Source organism: Danio rerio, chromosome 21 (genome assembly GCF_049306965.1).
Source record: "Danio rerio strain Tuebingen ecotype United States chromosome 21, GRCz12tu, whole genome shotgun sequence".
Classification (NCBI taxonomy): Eukaryota; Metazoa; Chordata; class Actinopteri; order Cypriniformes; family Danionidae; genus Danio; species Danio rerio.
The window spans coordinates 45175691-45197500 of NC_133196.1; the positions used below are offsets into that span (position 1 = coordinate 45175691).

The following is a 21810-nucleotide window of genomic DNA, read 5'->3' on the forward strand; positions in this document are numbered from 1 at the left end:
CAGAAATGTATGTAGCGGTACGATTTCAGAATGAGCCTGGGTTGTTTTTAACAGTGTGTGATCATTTATTGTTAAAGTGTTCTAGAAATTTTAAGTATATGAATTATACACACGATTTTCAAGCAGTATTACTGTGATTCCAGGTGTATTTTCCCGTTGTTATTTTTTTTTTCTTAGGACTTTTAAAAAAGACTTGACAGTCTGGCCCACTTCTGTTGATCTCGTCAATCTAGCAACCTGTGCTTGCGTCTGTTTTCCAACACCTAGTTCAACCACATGGTGTCAAACCTACATACTGCACCTTTAACAAAAGCAAATGTAGTCAAGTAATTAAAATTGAAGCTCACAACTTGTCTTAAGGCCTTACTCAACCTTACTCAAAAAAAAAACTCAGCAGTAGATTGGAGTTTGGACACCCCTGCTTTAACAGAACACTTCACGTTGTTTTGGAAATAGGCTCATTTTACAACTCCTCTAGAGTTAAACAGTTTACCATTTTTGAATCCATTCAAGCGATCTCCAGGCGGGAGCACTTTTAGCTTAGCATAAGTCATTGAACCATATTAGACCATTAGCATATCACTCAAAATATCCAAAAAGAGTTTTAATAATATTCCTACTCAAAGCTTGAGTATTCTAGTATTATATCATGTACCGTGATAAAGGAAATGTTGCTATTTTCTAGCCCGATATTCTCCGTAATAAGAGCAAGCGTTGCTGCCAGACCAACACAATCTCACGGCAATTTGTAACTTTTTCATTTAGTGACTAATTCGTATGAATTCGTACGATCTAATTCATACAATTTAATACGATTTGCTCATCCCATAATGACGGTTGGGGTTAGGGGTGGGGTTAGGTGCCACGTAAATCGTACCATTTTGTACGACTGAACTCGTACGAATTCGTACGAATTAGCCACTAAACTGGCAAAACGTAAAATACTTACATTTTCTCGTGAGATCAGGCTGGCCAGACCATGGCTGTAGCAGGTGCACTGACATTAAGCAGCACCTGAGAATAGTCCCACCTGGGTAATATCGCTGCGTAAACTATCCCTTTAAGTATGATAAGCCAAACAATTACAATAAATACACATAAACCATTTAAAATAGGCTTCTTAAGCTCTAGAATTGTATTATAAATATAAGTAAATCTAAATCTAATCATCGTCCTGATCTCAGGAGGTTATCTTGGAGCGCTGCATATATCAGACTAATTGAGAGTGGATGTGAAAATCCCATTAGGTCCATTTAATAGATTTAACATGTGTACTTGCCACCTGATAGCTTGAGGCTGTACGATCACAAGACCGGGGTGCAAATTACAGGACATATGGGATGTTATAACACCCTCCAGAGTAAGTCAAGACAAAAGGTTTGGGATACATAAACCTGTTTTATTTCTACACTGTTTGACTATTTTGTTTGATTGAAAGAACTATTAGGTATTCCTGGATTTACAGTATCACACATCTTGAATGATTTGAATATTGTTAAATCTGTTATGAGATGATGTGCTGACAGCAATATAATGAACAGGTGTCATATCTGTTTATGTCATAGCTGTTATTATATCATGGATTCTTAGCATAGCTAGAACATTGTTTTGACCAAACATACCCAGCTAAAAAATCCAGCTTAAACCAGCCTAGTTGGCTGGTTTTAGCTGGTCGACCAGGCTGGTTTTAGAGGGGTTTTGGCCACTTCCAGGCTGATTTCCAGCCATTTCCAGCCTGGTCTTAGCTGGTCAGGCTGGAAAATGACCAGCTACATCCAGGTAAAACCAGCTTGACCAACCTGTTTCAAGCTGGACATAGCTGGTTTTGGCTGGGCTCCCAGCCTGGCTAGGCTGGTCAAGCTGGTTTTAGCTGGATTTAACTGGTTTCAGCCTAGGCTGGTTTAAGCTGGATTTTTCAGCAGGGTAAGCCAAGACTGAAATGCTATTCGTTTTATAATAGTATAACACTTATGTTCCACAAGCAAAAACTCCATTAAATACTTGAGTTGAACATCTGTACACATTAATTCATGTTATTGATGAATTAAAACAAGTCATCTGACAACAAATACTTGAGAAAATTAGTAAAATATTTAAAAACAATGTTCCTCAAAGAAAGACAGGAACACATTTGGATATTTCACCTTCACTGGTGCATAACATCATTAGAAGATTCAAGGAATCTGGAGGGATTAGGACAAGGGAGCTAGCCTAAGCCGAATAACCGTCGTCTCCGATCTCTTAGGCAGCACTTCATCAAGAATCCTCATTCATCTGAGAGCAATATGACCACATGGGCTCAGGACTACTTTGGCAAATCTTTGTCTAGTACCACAATACGTAGATACATCCACAAATGTCAGTTACAACTCTTATGTTCGAAAAGGAAGCCCTATGTTAACAGTGTCCAGAAGCGCTGTTGACTTCTATGGGCTCAGAGGCATCTGGGGTGCACCATCACACAGTGGAAACGTGAACTGATGAATCAGTTTTAGAGGTATTTATTAGGGAGAAATGGGCATCTTGTGCTTTGGAACAAATAAGAAAAGGATCATCCAGACTGTTATCAGCAGCACGTCCAGGGTCTGCCACTGTATGGGGTTGTGTCAGTGCCCTTTGCAAAGGTAACTTGCACTTCTGTAATGGCACCATTAATGCTGAAAAACATGGGAATTCATGTTAAAATTTCAAACATCTGATATTAAATGAATTTTAATTTAAAAATAAATTTGTTCTTTGTTAAAACTACATATTTACATTGAGCTGAAACAACACAATTCTTGAGTTTTTTGGGAGGGACAAATTGTTTTATGTCCAATCCACTTAAATTTGCAAAAACTAAGTTAACTATATGGCGGTTCATTCCGCTGTGGCGACCCCTGATTAATAAAGGGACTGAGCCAAAAAGAAAATGAACGAATGAAGTTAACTTAATTCCTTCATGTTGTCGCAACACAAATCGATTGTGTGGAACCCAGCATTTACTTGTGTTGGGGTAAATATGGTCAAACCATATAACCTATGGCCTATAACCTTGATGAAATTAATGCTAAATTGAATAAAGATTTAAAAGCTAGAAAATTGTGTAGAATTTAGGTCAATAAAATTGGTCAAACACAAGACATTTCTTTTATATGGAAAAATACATTAAAAAAGAGATTTGGTCACTGAAAAAAATTATTCAAAGATGATTCCTTGGATTTACTCAATTTTTTTACGTTAAGTGGTTGTAAACAATTTATGTGTGTTGAATTTAAACAAACAAATTAAGCTGAACATTATTAAACTTAATTTGTTTGTTTAAATTCAACACAAAGAAATTGTTTGCAACAGTTCTGCATGCAACACTTTTTTCAGTATACATAAAAGCCTATTTAGTCAAGACATCTGCTTTAAGGTTTCAATAACATTCACTCAAACAAATCTGCAGATGTTGCCGTTTGGTCAAACTACTTATTTAAACTCAGCTGAAACAACACAATTATTCAGTTTGTTTTGGGGGGACAACTTAATTTTTTTATGCTCAAAACGCTTAAATTTGCGAAAACTAATAAGTTAACTTAATTCCTTTATGTTGTCTTAACACAAATCGATTGTGTGAAATCCAGCATTTATTACAGTGTTGGGATAAATATGGACAAACCCGACCATTGGTTAATAACTCAAATTAAATGACTCTTTTAGCGCATCTGTTGGGTTTATCCATATATAACCCTAAAATACAATCCAACATTTTTTTAGTGACCTAAAAATCCAAATATGAAGAAATCAAAACAAACAAAACGCAAACATACAAATTAAACAATATGCTTTCATGAACTAAATACTAAAGTAATATATGGCCTATAACCTTGATGAAATTACTGATAAACTGAAGACAGAAAGCTTTAAAAGCTATAAAATTGTGTAGCATTTAGGTTATTAGATGTGTCAAAGACAAGACTATTAAAGACAAGTAATTTGGTTTACACAAAAGCCTATTGTCATGTTGTCTGAACCCAGCATTTATTACAGTGTTGGGGTAAATATGGACCAAACCACTGGTTAGTTATTAAAAATAAATTACTTTTTTTTTTTTTTTTTTTTTTTTGCACAACAGTTGGGTTTATTCACAGTTGCACATTTGATCCTATAATATACAACCCAACATGAGTGAATTCTAAAAATCCAAATATGGAAAAAAGCCAAACAAAAAAAGAAAACATACAAAAGGAGAGTATCTATTCATGATCGAAAAAAAATAATAGTAAATTAAAAAAGATAGTAAATTATTTTAAATAAGGGTGTCATGGTGGCACAGTGGCTAGCACGATCGCCACAGAAAAAGATTGCTGGTTCAAGCCCCGGCTGGGCCAGTTTGAATTTCTTTGTGGAGTTTGCATGTTCTCACCGTGCTGGCGTGGGTTTCCTCCGGGTGCTCCGGTTTCCCCCACAGCCCAAAGACATGTGCTAGATGAAATGAATAAGTTAAATTACCCGTAGTGTATATGTGTGAATGCAAGACTGTATGGGTGGTTCCCGGTGATGGGTTGCAGCTGGAAGGGCAACTGCTGCGTAAAACATATGCTGGATAAGTTGGCGGTTCATTCCGCTGTGGCGACCCCTGATTAATAAAAAGACTAAGCTGAAGGAAATTATTTTTTCAACCATTGGAATTTCAATTATGTACATCTTTCTTTCATTCATTTATTTTCCTTCGGCTCAGTCCCTTTATTAATCTGGGGTCGCCGCAGGGGAATGAACCGCCAACTTATCCAGCGTCTGTTTTACACAACGGATGCCCTTGCAGCTGCAAAACAGTAAACATACACACTCATACACGGACAATTTAGTTTATTCAATTCACTCAATTCGATATAAATGAACACATATATAACGTTAAAGCAGCTCTAATTTGCATATTGCTAAACATTTCTTCCCCATATATATTTCCCATATGTATACAGTACGCGCGGTCTGGAGTTTTGAACGCACGCGCGCTGCTTGCCGTCTCGCCGCAGGCTGTGATTGGTCAGCACCTGCTCACCTCCTTCATCCAAACTGACACGAGTTGGAGGAATTACGTTCAGCATCAATCCCTTCCGATCCTCACTCCGCGCCTGCTTCTCCCTCAACCGCATGTGCTTCGTTTGAACTGCGGTTATGCTCCAGTGGTCTGGCAGTCCGAGACAGCGCTACATTCAACAGCGTTCATCACCGTCGCGAGACATGCGTGCGCAACTGACTCTAGGAGTGTTTATACTGTTTCTAGCTGTGCGGCAAACACACACGACTGAATCCGCCAGCGCTCATGACACATCACAGGAGAAATCCCTCAACATCCACAAGAAAAGACTGTCTCTGCAGAACACAGGTTAGTATTGACAGACTCTGCGCAGTTCATGTAGCCTACTTGTGTGCTTTGTGCTTGTTTAAACTGTCGGTATTAAAGCCTCTTCAAACTTTTTGGGTAATTCTTCAACTACGGCCACTTTTAAGTCATTTGATCATATATCCAAATATATATAATTTTGTTCAAATTCATTTTTTCTTTGTCAAACTAACAATAAAACCTGCTTTTAAAAAAGTACTAGCTTTCTATTATATATTTTTTTATATTATTCAACCTCCTTTTAGGTGTCAAAATCACTATTTTCACCTTGTCGCACACCCAGAGTTTTTAACTTAAACAAAGAAAACAACATTTTAAAATATTATTTTTCTATTAATGTATCCTAATTAAGCACTATAGTGAAATCATTTACATATTTTATAGTTATTAATGTGAAACTATTAATTATTAATATTTTTTATACAAATTATAGCTGTCGCACAGTATCAGTGTCATTTCCACCACAACACTGTCATGTCGCTTTAAAGTGTGAAAGATTGTTTTGGTGGTTTCTATAAAAATGAATAGTGCCATCTGAGAACATGACACCATTTTCATATTTAAAACATACATATTCATACTTAAAACAATACTGCCTAACTATGTTAAAACCTATTCATTGTACATAAAGCTGTCAACATTGCCAATTTTACATTGTCCTGTTTTTTTGTGGAGTATGTTGTTGTATTTTGCACTGTCTGTATTTTGCACTGTCTGGAGCCAGCACCTAAGCTTTTCACTCATCGTAGCACACGTGCTGCTGATGATGTGACAATAAAAGTGATTTGATTTGATGTTGATGTTCAAGATGGAGGGAATACATTTTTTATGAACAACACTTGAGAAAAAATCAAGGTAAATATTGCTTGATCAGGACATACATTTATTCTACATCATTCCAAACATGCTGTACCTTTCAAGATGTTTTTAAAAACCAAACAAAATGAAGGGAAATGAGAGTGTTTTGTATACATGAAAGGCTAGCATCAATTCAAAGCTAATCGCTGAAGCTATTTTAAATTTTTTAACAATAAACTGTTGAAATGTCATTTCCACCATTGTCATTTCCATCACCACCAACATTTTAAAAATATTAAAAAGTTCTCATCACCAGTGGTGGAAAGAGTACTGAAAAATCATACTTAAGTAAAAGTACCATTGCCTAAAAATGTAGTGTGAGTAAAAGTATCTGTTGTAAATATTACTCAAAGTATGAGTAAAAGTAGCCTTTTCTAAAGTACTCAAGAGTAGTGAGTTACGCTGTCTAAGGCTGGTGCATTTACATGTAATTTGTGGATGTGTGTAAACGTAACATTCTGTAGTGCATTTAGTTATTGCCCAGCAGGCACACACTTTCATAAGACATTAATATTAGGTTAGATTTAGGTTGTGATGTCAGGTGACCACAATTCAATGTCTAGCCAGCGTCTAAAGATAACGTTATTTCGATGTCCAATAGCGACATCAAATGACGTTGATATTTAGTTGACTTTAGGTTGTGTTGGAAAGTAACCAAAATCCAACATCGAGCCAAAATCTTAAACCAACGTCATATTGATGTCAAATACGGGCATTTATTCATCAGGTCTGGCAACCAAAATCCAACGTCTGATAAACATCATAGTAGTCACGTCCACAACATTAAGCTGAAACATCATTAATGATATTTGGTGGGTTTTATGTTGGACGTTGGCCTGACCTTGAGTTCTGACGTCAACATGATTATCATTTCCAAACAAAATGCAATGTCTCCACGACACTGGGGTACAACATCATTCTAACGTCATGTTGACGTCTTGCATCTGCTTGGTGTTTAAGGTCATTTCGGTCATCATATAGTAAACATCCATTATCTTCTCATCAGTGACATGCATCTAAACAGTCTCTGGGTCAATGCGTGAGGCAATTTTGGACGTGTTTTTGGACACTTTTAATGCTTCCAAACAGTTTGTTGCAGTTATAAATCGCCCATGTCTTCAGGTAGCTCATTATGTGGCGATTTACCTTCTGTGTTTGATTTGATTGGACAGGAATCACAGGACTGATTTCTCTAATCCTAATAGACAAGAAAAATAAAGTAGTGACTGCAGGTTGAAGGAAAGTAGTGGGAGTAAAAGTACTGATATTGCACTAAAAATGTACTCAAGGAAGAGTAAAAGTAGGGGTGGGTGATTTTTCCGATTTTTTTGATAAATTCGAATTTACATTTTTAGACGATTTAATTTAGAATCAAATCGAGATATTGCGATTTTTAAAAAATATATATTTAATACATTATAATGGCACCAATGCGCTTTGGTTCACTCTATGAAGCAGGAAGCACACCAGAAGCGCCTCTCGGCGCCGCGCCGCGCAGCACCACGCAACGTCACGGATTTTAGAATTCTAAACAGGTTATATACACACCGGCGCCTCCCAGCCACGATTCACGAAGCAGTTCACATTTCAGCCGTGCCACAGAGCGCCATCTGATTAGTTTCATGTTACATATCATATAAGCTCATGCTCTATTTAAAATACAAATTCAGTTGATTTTCTAATATGCTCTTAACCAAATTAAAATGTAATGTAAATGTAATGTAATGTGTATTTATATAGCGCATTTATTGTGTATGGCCATACACCCAAAGCGCTTTACAATCATGAAGGGGGGTCTCTCCACACCACCACCAGTGTGCAGCATCCACTTGGATGATGCGACAGCAGCCACAGGATAACGGCGCCAGTGCGCTCACCACACACCAGCTATTGGTGGAGTGGAGAGACATGCAGTGATCGAGCCAATTCGGTGGAAGGGGATGATTGGGAGGCCATGATCGTAAGGGCCGATAGAGGGACTTTGGCCAGGACACCGGGGTTACACCCCTGCTCTTTCACGAGAAGTGCCATGGGATTTTTAATGACCACAGAGAGTCAGGACCTCGGTTTAACGTCTCATCCGAAAGACGGCTCCCACTGACAGTATAGTGTCCGCTTCACTTTTACTGGGGCATTAGGACTCACACAGACCACAGGTTGACTGCCCCCTGCTGGCCTCACTAACACCACTTCCAACAGCAACCTAGTGTTCCCTAGTGGTCTCCCATCCAGGTACTGACCAGGCTCAGCCCTGCTTAGCTTCAGTGAGTAACCGGTCTTGGGCTGCAGGGTGATATGGCTGTGGCTACATTATATGGCTAAAACAGAATTTTAGAGTGTGACAGGTTCAGCATACAACAAATATATTTCATTGAAAAATGTATTATTATTATATATATATTGTGGAAAGAGTGGTTAAACTAGATACAAAAATGATCTTAGACAATGTTTGACTGCCATCATTAATTTAATTTTGAAATTAAAAGCTGTATATGGAGATGTGGTGGCATTGACATTTGTTCAGTTCACGATGGAAAAACATGTTTCTCTTCTTATCTAAGTTTGTCCTCTTACAGATCTTAAAACTAGACAAATTGTTTAAACTTATGAGGCTGTGTTACGTTCATTTTGAACACGTTTTTTTACTCAACTTAACAAGGCTAAACGTGTCCGTATAGTTGAAGAATGGCCCATATATGTTCTGTCAAACAACTTCTCCACATAATGTCATTCCGATTAGGCCATCTGTATGCTCTACCAAATGGTTGACCATATTGTGACTGCCTTAAATAATGACTGTTAAATAGGTTAAATATTTTAAATAGGTAATGGTTTACACACACAGCATTGTGTTTGTAAGATTGAAGTTGTACTCCAACATAGTAGAAACGAAAATCAGATTGACGTCAGAACACAATGTCAGGCCTATGTCAATGTTCAACATCCAACCTAAAATCAACCAAATATCAACGTCTAATGATGTTTAAGCTTGACGTTGTGGGGACGTTACCACTATGATGTCACTATGATCAGATGTTGGATTTTGGTTGCCATACCTGATTAATAAATGTCAGTATTTGACGTCAATGTGACATTGGTTTAAGATGTTTGCTCAGCGTTGGATTTTGGTCACTTTTTCGAACAACCTAAAATCACGCAAATATAAATGTCATTATTGGACATCAAAATAACGAAAACACTTTACAATAAGGTTCATTAGTTAATGCATTTACTAACATGAACTAATCATGAACAACACTTGTACAGCATGTATTAATCATAATTTAACATTTACTAATGCATTATTAACATTCAAGTCCATGTTTGTTAACATTAGTTAATGCAACGAGTTAACATGAACTAACAATGAACTACTGTATTTTCATTAACTAACGTTAACTTACATGAACAAATACTGTAGTAAATGTACTGTTCATTGTTTGTTCATGTTAGTAAATGCATTAATTAACATTAACTAATGAACCTTATTGTAAAGTGTGACCATAACGTTGTCTTTAGATGCTGACTAGACAAAATTGTGGTCACTTGACAACCTAAATCTAACCTAATATTTACATCTTATGACGTCTTATTGGCGTCTTATTCTATGTTTCTATCCAAAAATGCGAATAAACTTCATGCGCAAAACTGGATTATCGCATAAAAGTTGTGCGAATGAAGCATCGTTTACATCCAACGAGTCAAAGCGAACAAAATCGTCACTTCCTGATTAACTGTCGCCAAATATCAACAGTAAAAACTGCATTTGCTGCAGTAGGAGAAGCTGCATCAATCTTTTCTAAATGAATGCGCCTCAGAAGACAATCCCGACAAGCAGTGAGCGCGCAGCGGCGTTTGAAGGTGTCAGTCGTGGAGCACAGGCGCTCTTGATTCTGGAGGTCATTAATAATATAATAACATTAATACTGAAATGGTAAGGCGTTTTATAATGACCAAAACAGCATTTCAGATGTTTTATAATGTGCTCAGCCTGACGTTTTATCCATTCACGCACATTTTAAGCATCACATGATCTCTTTTAGATTAGATTAGATTAGATTAGATTCAACTTTATTGTCATTACACATGTACAAGTACAATGCAACGAAATGCAGTTTAGGTCTAACCAGCAGTGCAATAGCAGCAAGTGCAGGATACAGGAATAAGTTATAAAGTGCAGTTATAGAAAACTATGGTGATATTTACAGATGGATGTACTATGAACATTATATACAGGTTGGATAAGCTATGAACAGATTTACAATATATGAATATATGTGCAGGTTGCTATCAATAATCAGTAGTGTGCAGATAGATAAACATGATTACAAGTGTATATGTTACAATATATGAATATATGTACAGGGATAGATAAACATGATTACAAGTGTATATGTAACAATATATGAATTTATGTACAGGTTGCTATTAATAATCAGTAGTATGCAGATACATAAGCATGATTACAAGTGTATATGTATAGTGGGTGTGTACATAATTACAATGCCCATATGCAGTGGGTACGTACAGTTCAATAAGTAAACAGTTCAATGTGGTGCAGTGAATGTGCAAATTTTAAGTGTGCAAATGTTAAACAGTGCAGTTATTGCGTGGAGTTTAAGTTAGAGGAGAATGGGGGGTGTATTGGGGGGGCAAAAGAGTCAGTGTGGGGCAGAGTTCAGGAGGGAGACAGCTCTGGGGAAAAAGCTGTTCCTCAGTCTGCTGGTTTTTGTCCAGTGGAGCCTGAAGCGCCTGCCGGAGGGCAGGAGAGAAAACTGTCTGTGAGCAGGGTGAAAGGTGTCCTTCAGAATACTGCGTGCTCGGCGCAAACAGTGTTTCTTCTGGAATAAAATCACATGACCTTTTTTAATGCGCATGCTGGAGTTTGTGCGGTAAAAGTGTTTCCATCGCAGTTTATGCGCATCTTTTCTTATTGAATAAAAAGTTTACCCTACCCAGTTAGGCGCATACGTTTTTAATGCGCATTTTCAAAATTTATGCGCATCATGGCGTTTCCATCAACTGTTTTTTATGCGCATTTGCAAAATGCGCATAAAATATGTGGATGAAAACATAGCTTGTCTGCTGGGCAATATCTAGATGCACTACAGAATGTTACGTTTACTCACACATGCACAAATTACATGTAAACGCATCAGCTTTTAACAGCGTAAAACTCACTACTCTTGAGTACTTTTGAAAGGGCTACTTTTTACTCATACTTTGAGTGATATTTATAACAGATACTTTTACTCTACTCGCACTACATTTTGGACAAGTATTGGTACTTTTACTTGAGGATAATTTTTTAGTACTCACTTTTTCCACCACTGGACACTTTTAATGCTTCCAAACAGTTTGCTGCATTCATAAGGTAGTTAAGAGGTAGTTCATTATGATGCGATTTACCTTCTATGTGTGATTTGATTGGACTGGAATCAGAGGACTGACTTTTCTAATCCCAATAGACAGGAAAAAATTAAGTAGTGACTGCCGGTTGAAAGGAAGTAATGGAGTAAAAGTACCGATACTGCACTAATAATGTACTCAAAGGGAAAGTAAATGTTCACATTTTTAAAACTACTTAATAAATTACAATCCCTGAGAAAAAGTATTCAATTACTGCAATTTAAGTTATTGTTTTGTGTTACTTTACACCACTGGCTCCCTATATTGTTTACCATGGTACTTTGATATGGTCTAATACAGGGGTCACCAACCTTTATGAAACTGAGAGATACTTCTTGTGTACCAATTAATGCGGAGGGCTACCAGTTTGATAAACACTTCTCAAATAACAAATTTGCTCAATTTACTTTTAATTACACTTTATTTTTTTGGTAATAATGAATGATATTCATCCATGTGAAGACACTGATCATGTTAATGATTCTCACAAAAGTTATCAACAATGATTTCACAGGGTAGGAAATACCCTGTATTTAATGTATCAATGTGCAACACTTTATTTTTATATATCTCTGCAAATATTTACATTTTTAAATGATTACTTCTATATTAGATGAAGCTTACTGGTAAGTGGCGCTATGGTGAGGTTTTTTTAGAACAGGCCTGCGGGCAACACATGTGATCCTCGCGGGCTACCTGGTGCCCGCGGGCACCATGTTGGTGACCCCTGGTCTAATATCACATGTTCTGTAGGTATGAGTTTAAAACAACGTTAGCACTATTTAATTGCCTGTGAACAATGTTGTAGGCTTTTTTGATACTCATTGGCTGCTAATATGATTCTAAGTCAGAATGTATGAATATAAAAACCAACTTTACCTAAATTATGTTTTTTAGATTCTTTTAATGAGTTTTTTTAACACAAAAAAGATATTTTGAATAATGTTAAAAACCGGTAACCATTGACTTCCATAGTATTTGTTTTTTCTATGAAAATAAATGGTTACAGGTTTCAAACATTCTTCAAAATACTTTTTTTTATGTTTAACAGGACAAACAAAGTAAATGATGGCAGAACTTGTATTTTTGGGTGAACTATCCCTTTAAGCTTTAATGAAAAGCGCTGCGTTTCTAAAGTCCACGTCACAAACAAAGCTGTATGAACCAAACAGAAATAGGACATTATTCTTAACTTTTTCAATTACAGTCTATCAAACCATGTTCAGGGTACCCATTGAGACATGTTGAATTATGTTATAGTTTTTTTTTTACACTCACCGGCCACTTTATTAGGTACACCTTACTAGTACCGAGTTGGATCCTCTTTTTTTGTCTTCAGAACTGCCTTAATCCTTTGTGGCATAGATTCAAGAAGGTACTGGAAAATTCCTCAGAGATTTTGGTCTGTATTGACATGATAGCATCACGCAGTTGCTGCAAATTTGTCAGCTGCACATCTATGATGCGATTCTCCTGTTCCACCACATCCCAAAGGTGCTCTATTGGATTGAGATCTTGTGACTGTGGAGGCCATTTGAGTACTGTGAACTGATTGTCATGTTCAAGAAACCAGTCTGAGATGATTCATGCTTTATGACATGATGTGTTATCCTGCTGGAAGTAGCCATCAGAAGATGGGCACACTGTGCTCATAATCATGGACATGATCAGCAACATTATGACATTATTGACATGATTATAACAATGTAGTTACTGTATAATGGTCGGCGTTCACTCTCTCTTTCTCTAGCGGAGATTCAGCAGTGTCTGGTGAACGCTGGTGATGTGGGCTGCGGGATGTTTGAGTGCTTCAATAACAACTCCTGCGAGATCCGCGGACTACATGATATCTGCATGACGTTCCTCCACAATGCTGGCAAATTCGACTCCCAGGTACCATCGTTATTCATTCACTTATTGGCTAATAATACCATGTTGGCTTTAAAGTCTGCGAAAGATGCATTTATTTTTGTATTGTGGTGCAGTTCCTAGAGAAACAGAATATTTAAGGTTCACGAAACCCTCAAGAACTTTTGTTGAGATATTAACAGATTTGTGTGTGTTGAGCATCAGTTAAGACAATGTTAGCACCTGTCAGCTTTAATTGTGGGGAAAACTGGATCATTTTGAGCTTTTGTCAGCTAATTTCAGCTTCTGGGTTTAAAAGGATTTTTGAGGCGGGATCAAAATCGGTGACGTAGCGTAAAACTTCAAGTGAAAAGATGACGCGTCGGTTTCTCATTATTATTCATAGCTGAGTTTTCTTATCCTATTAGAAGAGCCGGCTTCTTAATTATTCATGACTGCGCGTGCTTTCCGAGGGCAAGGCAGACCTGCCAGTGCCAAGTTGTGAGATCCTACTGATGATTGGGTGAGACCACGTCCACGGACCCACGGCACACAGTATTTAGCCGTTCATGAAGGCTCGTATGTGTTTGTTTCCATGATTAACGGGGTTTGTTGAATGTTTTTCCCCGCGATGCTGTCAGGGCCGATACGGCAAAGCTGTTTGTGTGCAGCAAGCATTTTTGTCGGGAGAGCAGTGCGAGAATTGGAGAATGGTGAACGTTGTCTTTTATCAGGAGTTCGTTCACATTTAGACACATCGCCGTGCTGCTGTGTTCGCCTAAATCCTCCAGATTACCAGCAGGGCTAATGGTTGAAATAGACAGGGCAAGAGACCTGCTGCACTGAGTCTGCATTCAGACCCGGGGATTGAGGGAGAAGTCCTCATTTGTAGTGTTTATATGAATACGATTATCTTTATAATGATATAAATTGTGAATGTGTGTATATGAAATTACAAATTACAAATGTATAGCATTAAATTACTGTTTATTTATTTGCATTTTAACTTTGTTAACTATAAAATCATGCGTCTCCTCACGGTTTGTGTCTCATTTTGTGAGTTGACTGACAACAGTTGTTCTCCCCTCCTTCTCCCCTGCTCTGCTGGCCACGCCCACTCCTGGCCTTTGCTCGTGAAGCTCCACGCCCATTAGGATGCGTCTTTTGAAAAAATTCTGAGGTAGACTTGAACCGAAATTGGGGGGTGTCATGGCCCTTTAAATGAGAAAACAGGGGGCGTGACTTGTTTTTCTTCTGTAAGCTGATTGGCTGAAGTAAAATAGGCATTTCATTCAGAAAGATTGAGGTTTTAGGAGAGTTATTACACCCTAACAGACTCCTCCTCCTCACCATTTCTGTTTGCTGTCAAAACAGTTGGAGAGGCATGGCTAAGTCTGCTAGCCACGCCCAAAACCTCAGACTGACATAATCTGAGAATTTAACTTAAAACAAACAGGAAGTGCTTATTTTCAGATTTTAATTTTAGATTACAAGGGCAAACAATTAATTTTTTCCTAATGACATGCACAGGTGAATTGTTCACAATAAAACTAGCAATGTGAGCTAACAAAATCAACATGGTTAGATTTGACTTCATATGTACTTTAATAGTTTAACATTTAGTCAGATGTTAGAGATACGTTTCGTCTGCCTGTCATTGATCAGCACCGCATTATTAAAGGGGTGGTTCCCCCAAACCCTAGCTTTACACACGAAGGTGGTTCACTGAATGAAACTGCCCTCGGATTATTTGAAGTCATTTTTAAAATGTTATTTTTCTTATGTCAGAGTCAAAAATTCATGAGAACTTTGAGTGAACTTGTCAAACAGACGCCAGTTAGGTTGCTACAATTTTAGCTATGAGAATACTCAAGCTAAAGTTTCTTCAATATAGGGTCATACATTCATGTGCTTGGCTGTGCCTATTCTTTCATTCAGAAGTTGTGTGCAGGCATCTGGGAAGTATATGTTACAGTTTAGTGCTTGTGAATGTGGCAAGCACCCTATACTGACACTGAGGAGAAGAAACTGTTGAATAAAACCTTATTTTTATTTCATGTCCTCTCCAATGTATTGTCGTAGTTAATATTTAGATTAAACCACTAAAGGCACATGGTTTATTTTGAGGATATATTTTGATACCTGGGCGATGCAGTGGTAGAAGTAGTGCTGTCGCCTCACAGCAAGAAGGTCGCTGGTTCGAACCTCGGCTGGGTCAGTTGGCGTTTCTGTTTGGAGTTTGCATGTATTCCCTGCGTTAGCGTGGGTTTCCTTGCGTGCTTCGTTTTCCCCCCACAGTCCAAAAGACATGCTGTATAGGTGAATTGGGTAGGCTAAATTGTCCGTAGTGTATGAGTGTGTAGGGTTGTTTCCCAGAGATGGGTTGCAGCTGGAAGGGCATTCGCTCTGTAAAACATGTGCTGGATAAGTTGGTGGTTCAGTCCGCTGTGGTGACACCGGATTGATAAAGGGACTAAGCCGAAAAGAAAATTCATTAATGAATGAATTTTGGTACCTTAAGACAGGGGTTCCCAAACTTTTCAGGCTGCGACCCCCAAAATGACAATGCCAGTGACTCGCGACCCCCAATATCCTCTGAGGTGGTTATAAATACAGAAACCTTGCATGCAATGGCGCACACACACCAATGGACCCAAGTCTATTCTTCTTTAAATTTTTTTAATGTATGAGAGCTGTAAATGGGCCACAAAGTTTAACCAGGTGCTATGAAATCTGCTGCATCTGACACTATTACTCTGTCTTTAATACAATGAAATTACATCAGGGGTTGCAATCCAATAAATGTAGTAACCATAAGCTACTATAGTAACTATATATGATATATACAATACCATATATAAAATATGGTAATTCTTATCGTTTAATAAAAATAATTAGATTTTTGGAGATCACCAGGCGACCCCCCTTCATTGTCCCGCGACCCCTCGGGGGGTCCCGACCCCCACTTTGAGAACCATTGCCTTAAGAGACTGTCTATGGAGGATGAGGAAGCTCTCATGCTACGTTCACACCAAACAAGGATGAAGCGTCAAGCATGTTAAGTCAATGCAAGACGTGCTTAGACATCCTGCGGTGTGTTTCACACGAATGATGTGATTCGCGCGAATGAAGCGCAAGTTGAGCTTTTTACTCGTTTGACACGCTTAACATGCATATCGCACAAATCGCTCCAGATGGAAGATCTGACATTGGTGCCGCGTTAACAAATCATGAGCTTGCTTTTATAGGGCCGTGATTATGACGTAAAGCCTGTTGTTGGTGTCCCGAGGGGAAATCCTCTTGACGACACTAAACAACAGTTCATCAAACTGGGCTCGGCTAAGTCTGAAGCATCGCTAAAAGCTTCCATCATCCAGGAGCAGCTTTTGGAGGAGTTGATAAACTCACAGAGCTGGGTGCACCTCTGAAAGGATCTAGTCTTCCTAAAGCACATAAAGCACAGCTACTATCTCATAAAGTCCATGTTAGCCATTTAGCAATGAAGCTAGAGTCACAGGGAAGACAGAAGCCCTGCCCATGACGCAAAACCACATCTATTGTGAAGTGAATTTGACACACGAGTAGTCTTAAAATGTTCACACGTCTATTTACACACGGATAGTGCAATTTATCTGCAAGTGCCACGTCTGGTGTGAACGCAGCCTCAGATTTCACCTAAAATATCTTCATTTGTGTTCGGTAGTAAAACGAAGTGCTCAGGAATGACATCAGTGTACAGTAGGTAATTAATACCTTATATTATTAACACTTGAAATGGATCTGGCTTTGGTTTAATGAATGACTTGTATCACTACAGGGGAAATCGTTTATTAAAGACACGCTCAAGTGCATGGCCCACGGACTGCGCCACAAGTTCAGCTGTGTCAGCCGCAAGTGTGTGGCCGTGAAAGAGATGGTGTTCCAGCTTCAGCGCGAGTGTTACCTCAAACACAACCTCTGCTTGGCCGTGAGGGAGAACGTCAACGTCATGGTGGAGATGATCCATTTCAAGGACCTGTTTCCTAAAGGGTGAGTCCTTCAATGTCATGTTGTGATGAGATATACAGCCAAAAATAATATGCTCATTTCACTTCACAAGTTTCAATATCAGTTATATATTGGTGATATATATATAGATATATTTTCTGTGTTTTTGCTGTCACCTTTAATGGTGGACCAAAACTTATTTTTACTTTAAAGACAATATGTTTTAATTGTTCTCTAATATCTACATAGGAAGTATGTAGCTTAGGTAGGAGCAAGACATCTTCAGATCTATTTATAACCCTAGGAATCGATCCGAGAATGATATGGTCTCTTTTGACCATATTTGGAAGGGTCGTGAATAGTAATGAGTTCTGCTCTGATGCCAACATTTTCATTCTGAAAGTGTCCCACTAGATATATTTCTTGAGATCGCGAATTAAGTAACCAGAAGTACGTAGACTGCATTTAGTCTTTAAAATGAACGATACAGGGAGCCACCTACCTCCGTATAGACAGCTTTCCTGCTGTTAGCAGTTTGTCCAGAGCTCGCCATGAACATCGACTTGGGACATAGAGTTGACCACAACAACGGGGTTGGAGTCTGACAAAATACGGCTACAGAAAGTGGGTGAGACCAAAACAAAAGCCAAAAAATAAAACAAACAAGGAAATAACAGGGTGAGAATGTATTAAAATCCGAAAACGTGGTAATCAGGCTGCCACAAGGTCTTTTCTTTTTCTGGATTGCTTTTTAAAACACGGTCAGTTGAGTTTAGGGAAGGTAGTGGGTGGGGGGATCGGTATTTTTGAAAACACTATTGGTTGGGTTTAAGGAAGGCGGAGGATGAGTCAGTTAATCGGTCAGTCAGTTAGTCAGTCAACAGCAGTCTCTGGTGGATTTACGCGAGAACAACAGGCGTGAATGGCACTGGTGAGAGAAATTTGAGATCTCAAAAAGCATACACAGCGGTCTCTGGTGCAAACTGCAAAAATAATGTAGCTGCTGGAAAGTATTTGTCACACTCCAGAAAGGTCTATAGGGGTACGTAATCAGAATGAGTCTGGGTTGTCTGATGCTCAGTGTGGCTTATTTCAGTCACTGATATACAGGACATAATGTAGTCTGTGCAATGTAAGCATACATCAGTTTTCTTGAGCGTGTGATCAATCAGGCGTGCGTTTATGTGACAACGCTCAAAAAGCGAGCGAGATAATATTTATGTTTGTTTATTTGCTATAAATGCTCACATTGCTCTGTACATGTACTTGAGTTTTGTTTGATACACTCAGGGCAGGTAAAATTAAAGGTACAGTTCATATATCTGACTGCTTGTATTAAAGTGCAAAATTGTATTACAAAAACTAAATATAAATGATCAATTTTACCACAAGAATTATTGTGTTGCTAAATAAAATATCAAATTGTGTATAGAATACATTTTCACTAGATGAGTTGAATAACTAATTGGAAAGAATTGATCATTTTAGATTGATTGGGATGATTCTGTAGGGGAGTGAGTGTGTAAAATATAATAAACATCTGCGAGCACAGGTATATTCAATAAAAAAGATGCAAATTAAATAAACAGCTTTTTATTGTTTTCAGAGGAGACGAACTGTATACAGGTGTACAGTAATTGAATAATCAAATGTAAAATAATACTGCACAGTTTCTGTTTTATTCAGTACAATTTATCTTATAGACCTTTTTCTTGGAACGCAAAATTACCCATTATGCTTTGCGTGTATGCGCAAGGAGAATGCGAAGAACTTCCGGTCGGCAGCTGATGCGTGTAAACAGTCACATTTGGACAGCTTTGAAACGCTAGTTTTAATCTATTTTACCTGCTTTTATCCTCTTTAAAATAATACTGTTGTCCATCAGCAGCATCTCCTGAACTGATCATTTAAAGAAATGCGATCTAATAGGATGGAAAACAGCTGCTGTGAGGCATTTTCCCCTCGTTGTCAGACGGCATCTTCTGCAGTTTAAATGAAGCCTCGTCATCGCTAAAGTCAACATTTTCTCTTTATTTCCAATAAATAACCAGCCCAAACAAATGTAATTCACCAAAATGTTTGACACACACACATAGCCTGTACTGTGCCACTGACACACTGATTTAATAACTGTGACAGAGTGAAAATATAGGCTAGTGTCATTTCGAAATGACAGAAAAACACAAACCGTGGTAAAAACAACACACGAAATAAAACACAAACGGCTCGCGATTAGAATGAACAGCAAATCAGCAGCAGAGGATCAATAACAGACTTTTATTGCTCATTTTTGTAAATTGCACGACTTTCATACCTGTTAAGTTTCATGCCAGTACTCTGGGTTGCTCTCTCTCTCTCTCTGTGTGCGAGTGTGTGTGTGTGTTAAAGAGCCGCTGAGCTAACAGCTGACAGGCCGGGAACGCACACACACACTGACAACAGACACGTGAACTAGGAGAACGTTTTTCTCGTATTTCTGACGCGCTTGAACCACATGTGACAGATTATAACGGCTTTAACAGACACATTTCTAAGTTGTGTGTCACAAAAACACTCTGTTATCCATTAAAAACGTTATTGAAACCCATTTTCGGAGCGCAAACTACCAGTTGTACACGCTGTGAACGGAAGTTTTTAACATTCTACCGGAAGACGCTGGTCGCTATGGCGCCCTCCATGCAGCAGCCATGAAAAAGGTCTATACTTAATTAAATCATTATAATAAGTTAATAAATAATTAAATTCATCTTAGGATTGAATATTACATTGTAAACCATTCATTCATTTTCTTTTCCGCTTATTAATCTGGGGTTGCCACTGCGAAATGAACCGCCAACTTATCCAGCATATGTTTTACACAACCCATCACTAAGAAACACCCATACACTGTCATCCACACATATACACTATAGAAAATTTAGCTTATTTAATTCACTTATAGCGCATGTCTATGGACTGTGGGGGAAACCAGAGCACCCGGAGGAAACCCACGCAAACAGGAAAACTCCACATAGAAATGCCAACTGGCCCAGCCGGTACTCGAACCAGTGACCTTCTTGTTGTTAGGCAAGAGTGCTACACACTGCGCCATCGTGCCACCCTATTTTCCTTTTTAAACAGTCAAAATAAGTGTATACCATGTCAAAAGACATCTCCCCCACGGTCATATTCTAGGATGACAATGCCAATATTTATTAGGCTCAAACTGAAAGGCTTCTTGACCTCCATTTGACCTGAACCCTACTGAATGTGTTTGGGACAAAGTGTAGTGTTCCTACTTGGGCTTGGATAGTGATCATCTTTAGCTTTTATTACGATGTGCATTTGTCGTGACAGTGTTTTGACCACTATATGGTATGTTATACAACGCAAGTTTATTTCCATCAAGAGCTGCATGTATTTGTCCAGATCTGGTACTGTTTGTCTGACCCTGAGACTGTTTACTCCAGCACATCTCAGACTTTCACAGTTTGTGCAGTTTGATGAATCTTGGCATTGTCATCCTGGAATCTGACTACGGGTTACATCTTTTTCCAACATGGTTGGTTAAGAAACAAACAAAAAAAAGCAGCACACTGCATCAATTAGGGCTAGATGAATAGTTGCCAAACATGTAACAAGTCAGACACATATTTATTACTGCAACAAACATCCAAACACAGGCTCTTGAGTGTTTGATTGCTTAAACCCAAACATCAGCCTTGCTCTACTTTTGTCTTTTTTTCTTCAAATAAATGTTTGGAATGTTGCGATGCTCCTCAATTCTGGTTGGTTGGTTTTGTTGTTCATATAATGCTTTGATAAACACTTTTTAAAATGTCTATGGAAAAAAATTGATGCAATTCTGTAACTAGTGATATTCAGTGGCGTAGCGGACGGGCCCGCAGGGCACGCACCGCGGGGGGGCCCCGCGTGTTTAGGGGGCCCCGCGTCGTCGTGATTTTCAGTAATGAAAAAATCCACCGGCGAACGCAATAATCAAACTCTTGGGAACAACTGTGGTCGGAACCAAAGTTCACAGGTCTGTGTTCTCTGAACACCTCTCAAGCGGTGGACTACTTCATTCTGATTGCTTGCCGCCAATGTTGCCAACTTAGCGACTTTGTCACTAGATTTAGCGACTTTTCAGACCCCCTTAGCGACAAATCTAGCGACTTTTTTTGTGTGTTATTGGAGATTTTTTTTAGACTGTCATTTGTCCATACTGTACCGTCCCTACTCTTCTCAATGAGCTGCGTGTGATGCCGCCGGCCCCTCCCCCGCCTCACAGCACTGACAGGCGGCCCAGTCAGTCCTCTACAGCAGCCTCTCCCACCTGCAGCCCGAGAGCAGATCAC

General features: G+C 38.6%; 1 protein-coding gene and 1 long non-coding RNA gene across 2 annotated transcripts in view; one reads left to right on the top strand and one right to left on the bottom strand.

Annotated features, from left to right (window-relative positions):
* Positions 1-1381: 1381 nt before the first annotated feature.
* LOC141379915 (uncharacterized) lies at positions 1382-5243 on the bottom strand. The gene is made up of 3 exons (XR_012396937.1): positions 5027-5243; positions 1882-2657; positions 1382-1799 (listed from the first exon to the last, which is right to left on the bottom strand). It is a non-coding gene; the product is annotated as an uncharacterized lncRNA (long non-coding RNA).
* stc2b (stanniocalcin 2b) overlaps positions 5091-21810 on the top strand; it is a 19403-nt gene continuing 2683 nt past the window's right edge. Inside the window, exons 1-3 of the mRNA XM_005170284.6 lie at positions 5091-5353; positions 13389-13531; positions 17304-17515. Of these exons, the coding sequence (XP_005170341.3) occupies positions 5143-5353; positions 13389-13531; positions 17304-17515 (566 nt within the window). The 5' untranslated portion in view covers positions 5091-5142. The remainder of the gene's footprint in view (positions 5354-13388; positions 13532-17303; positions 17516-21810) is intronic.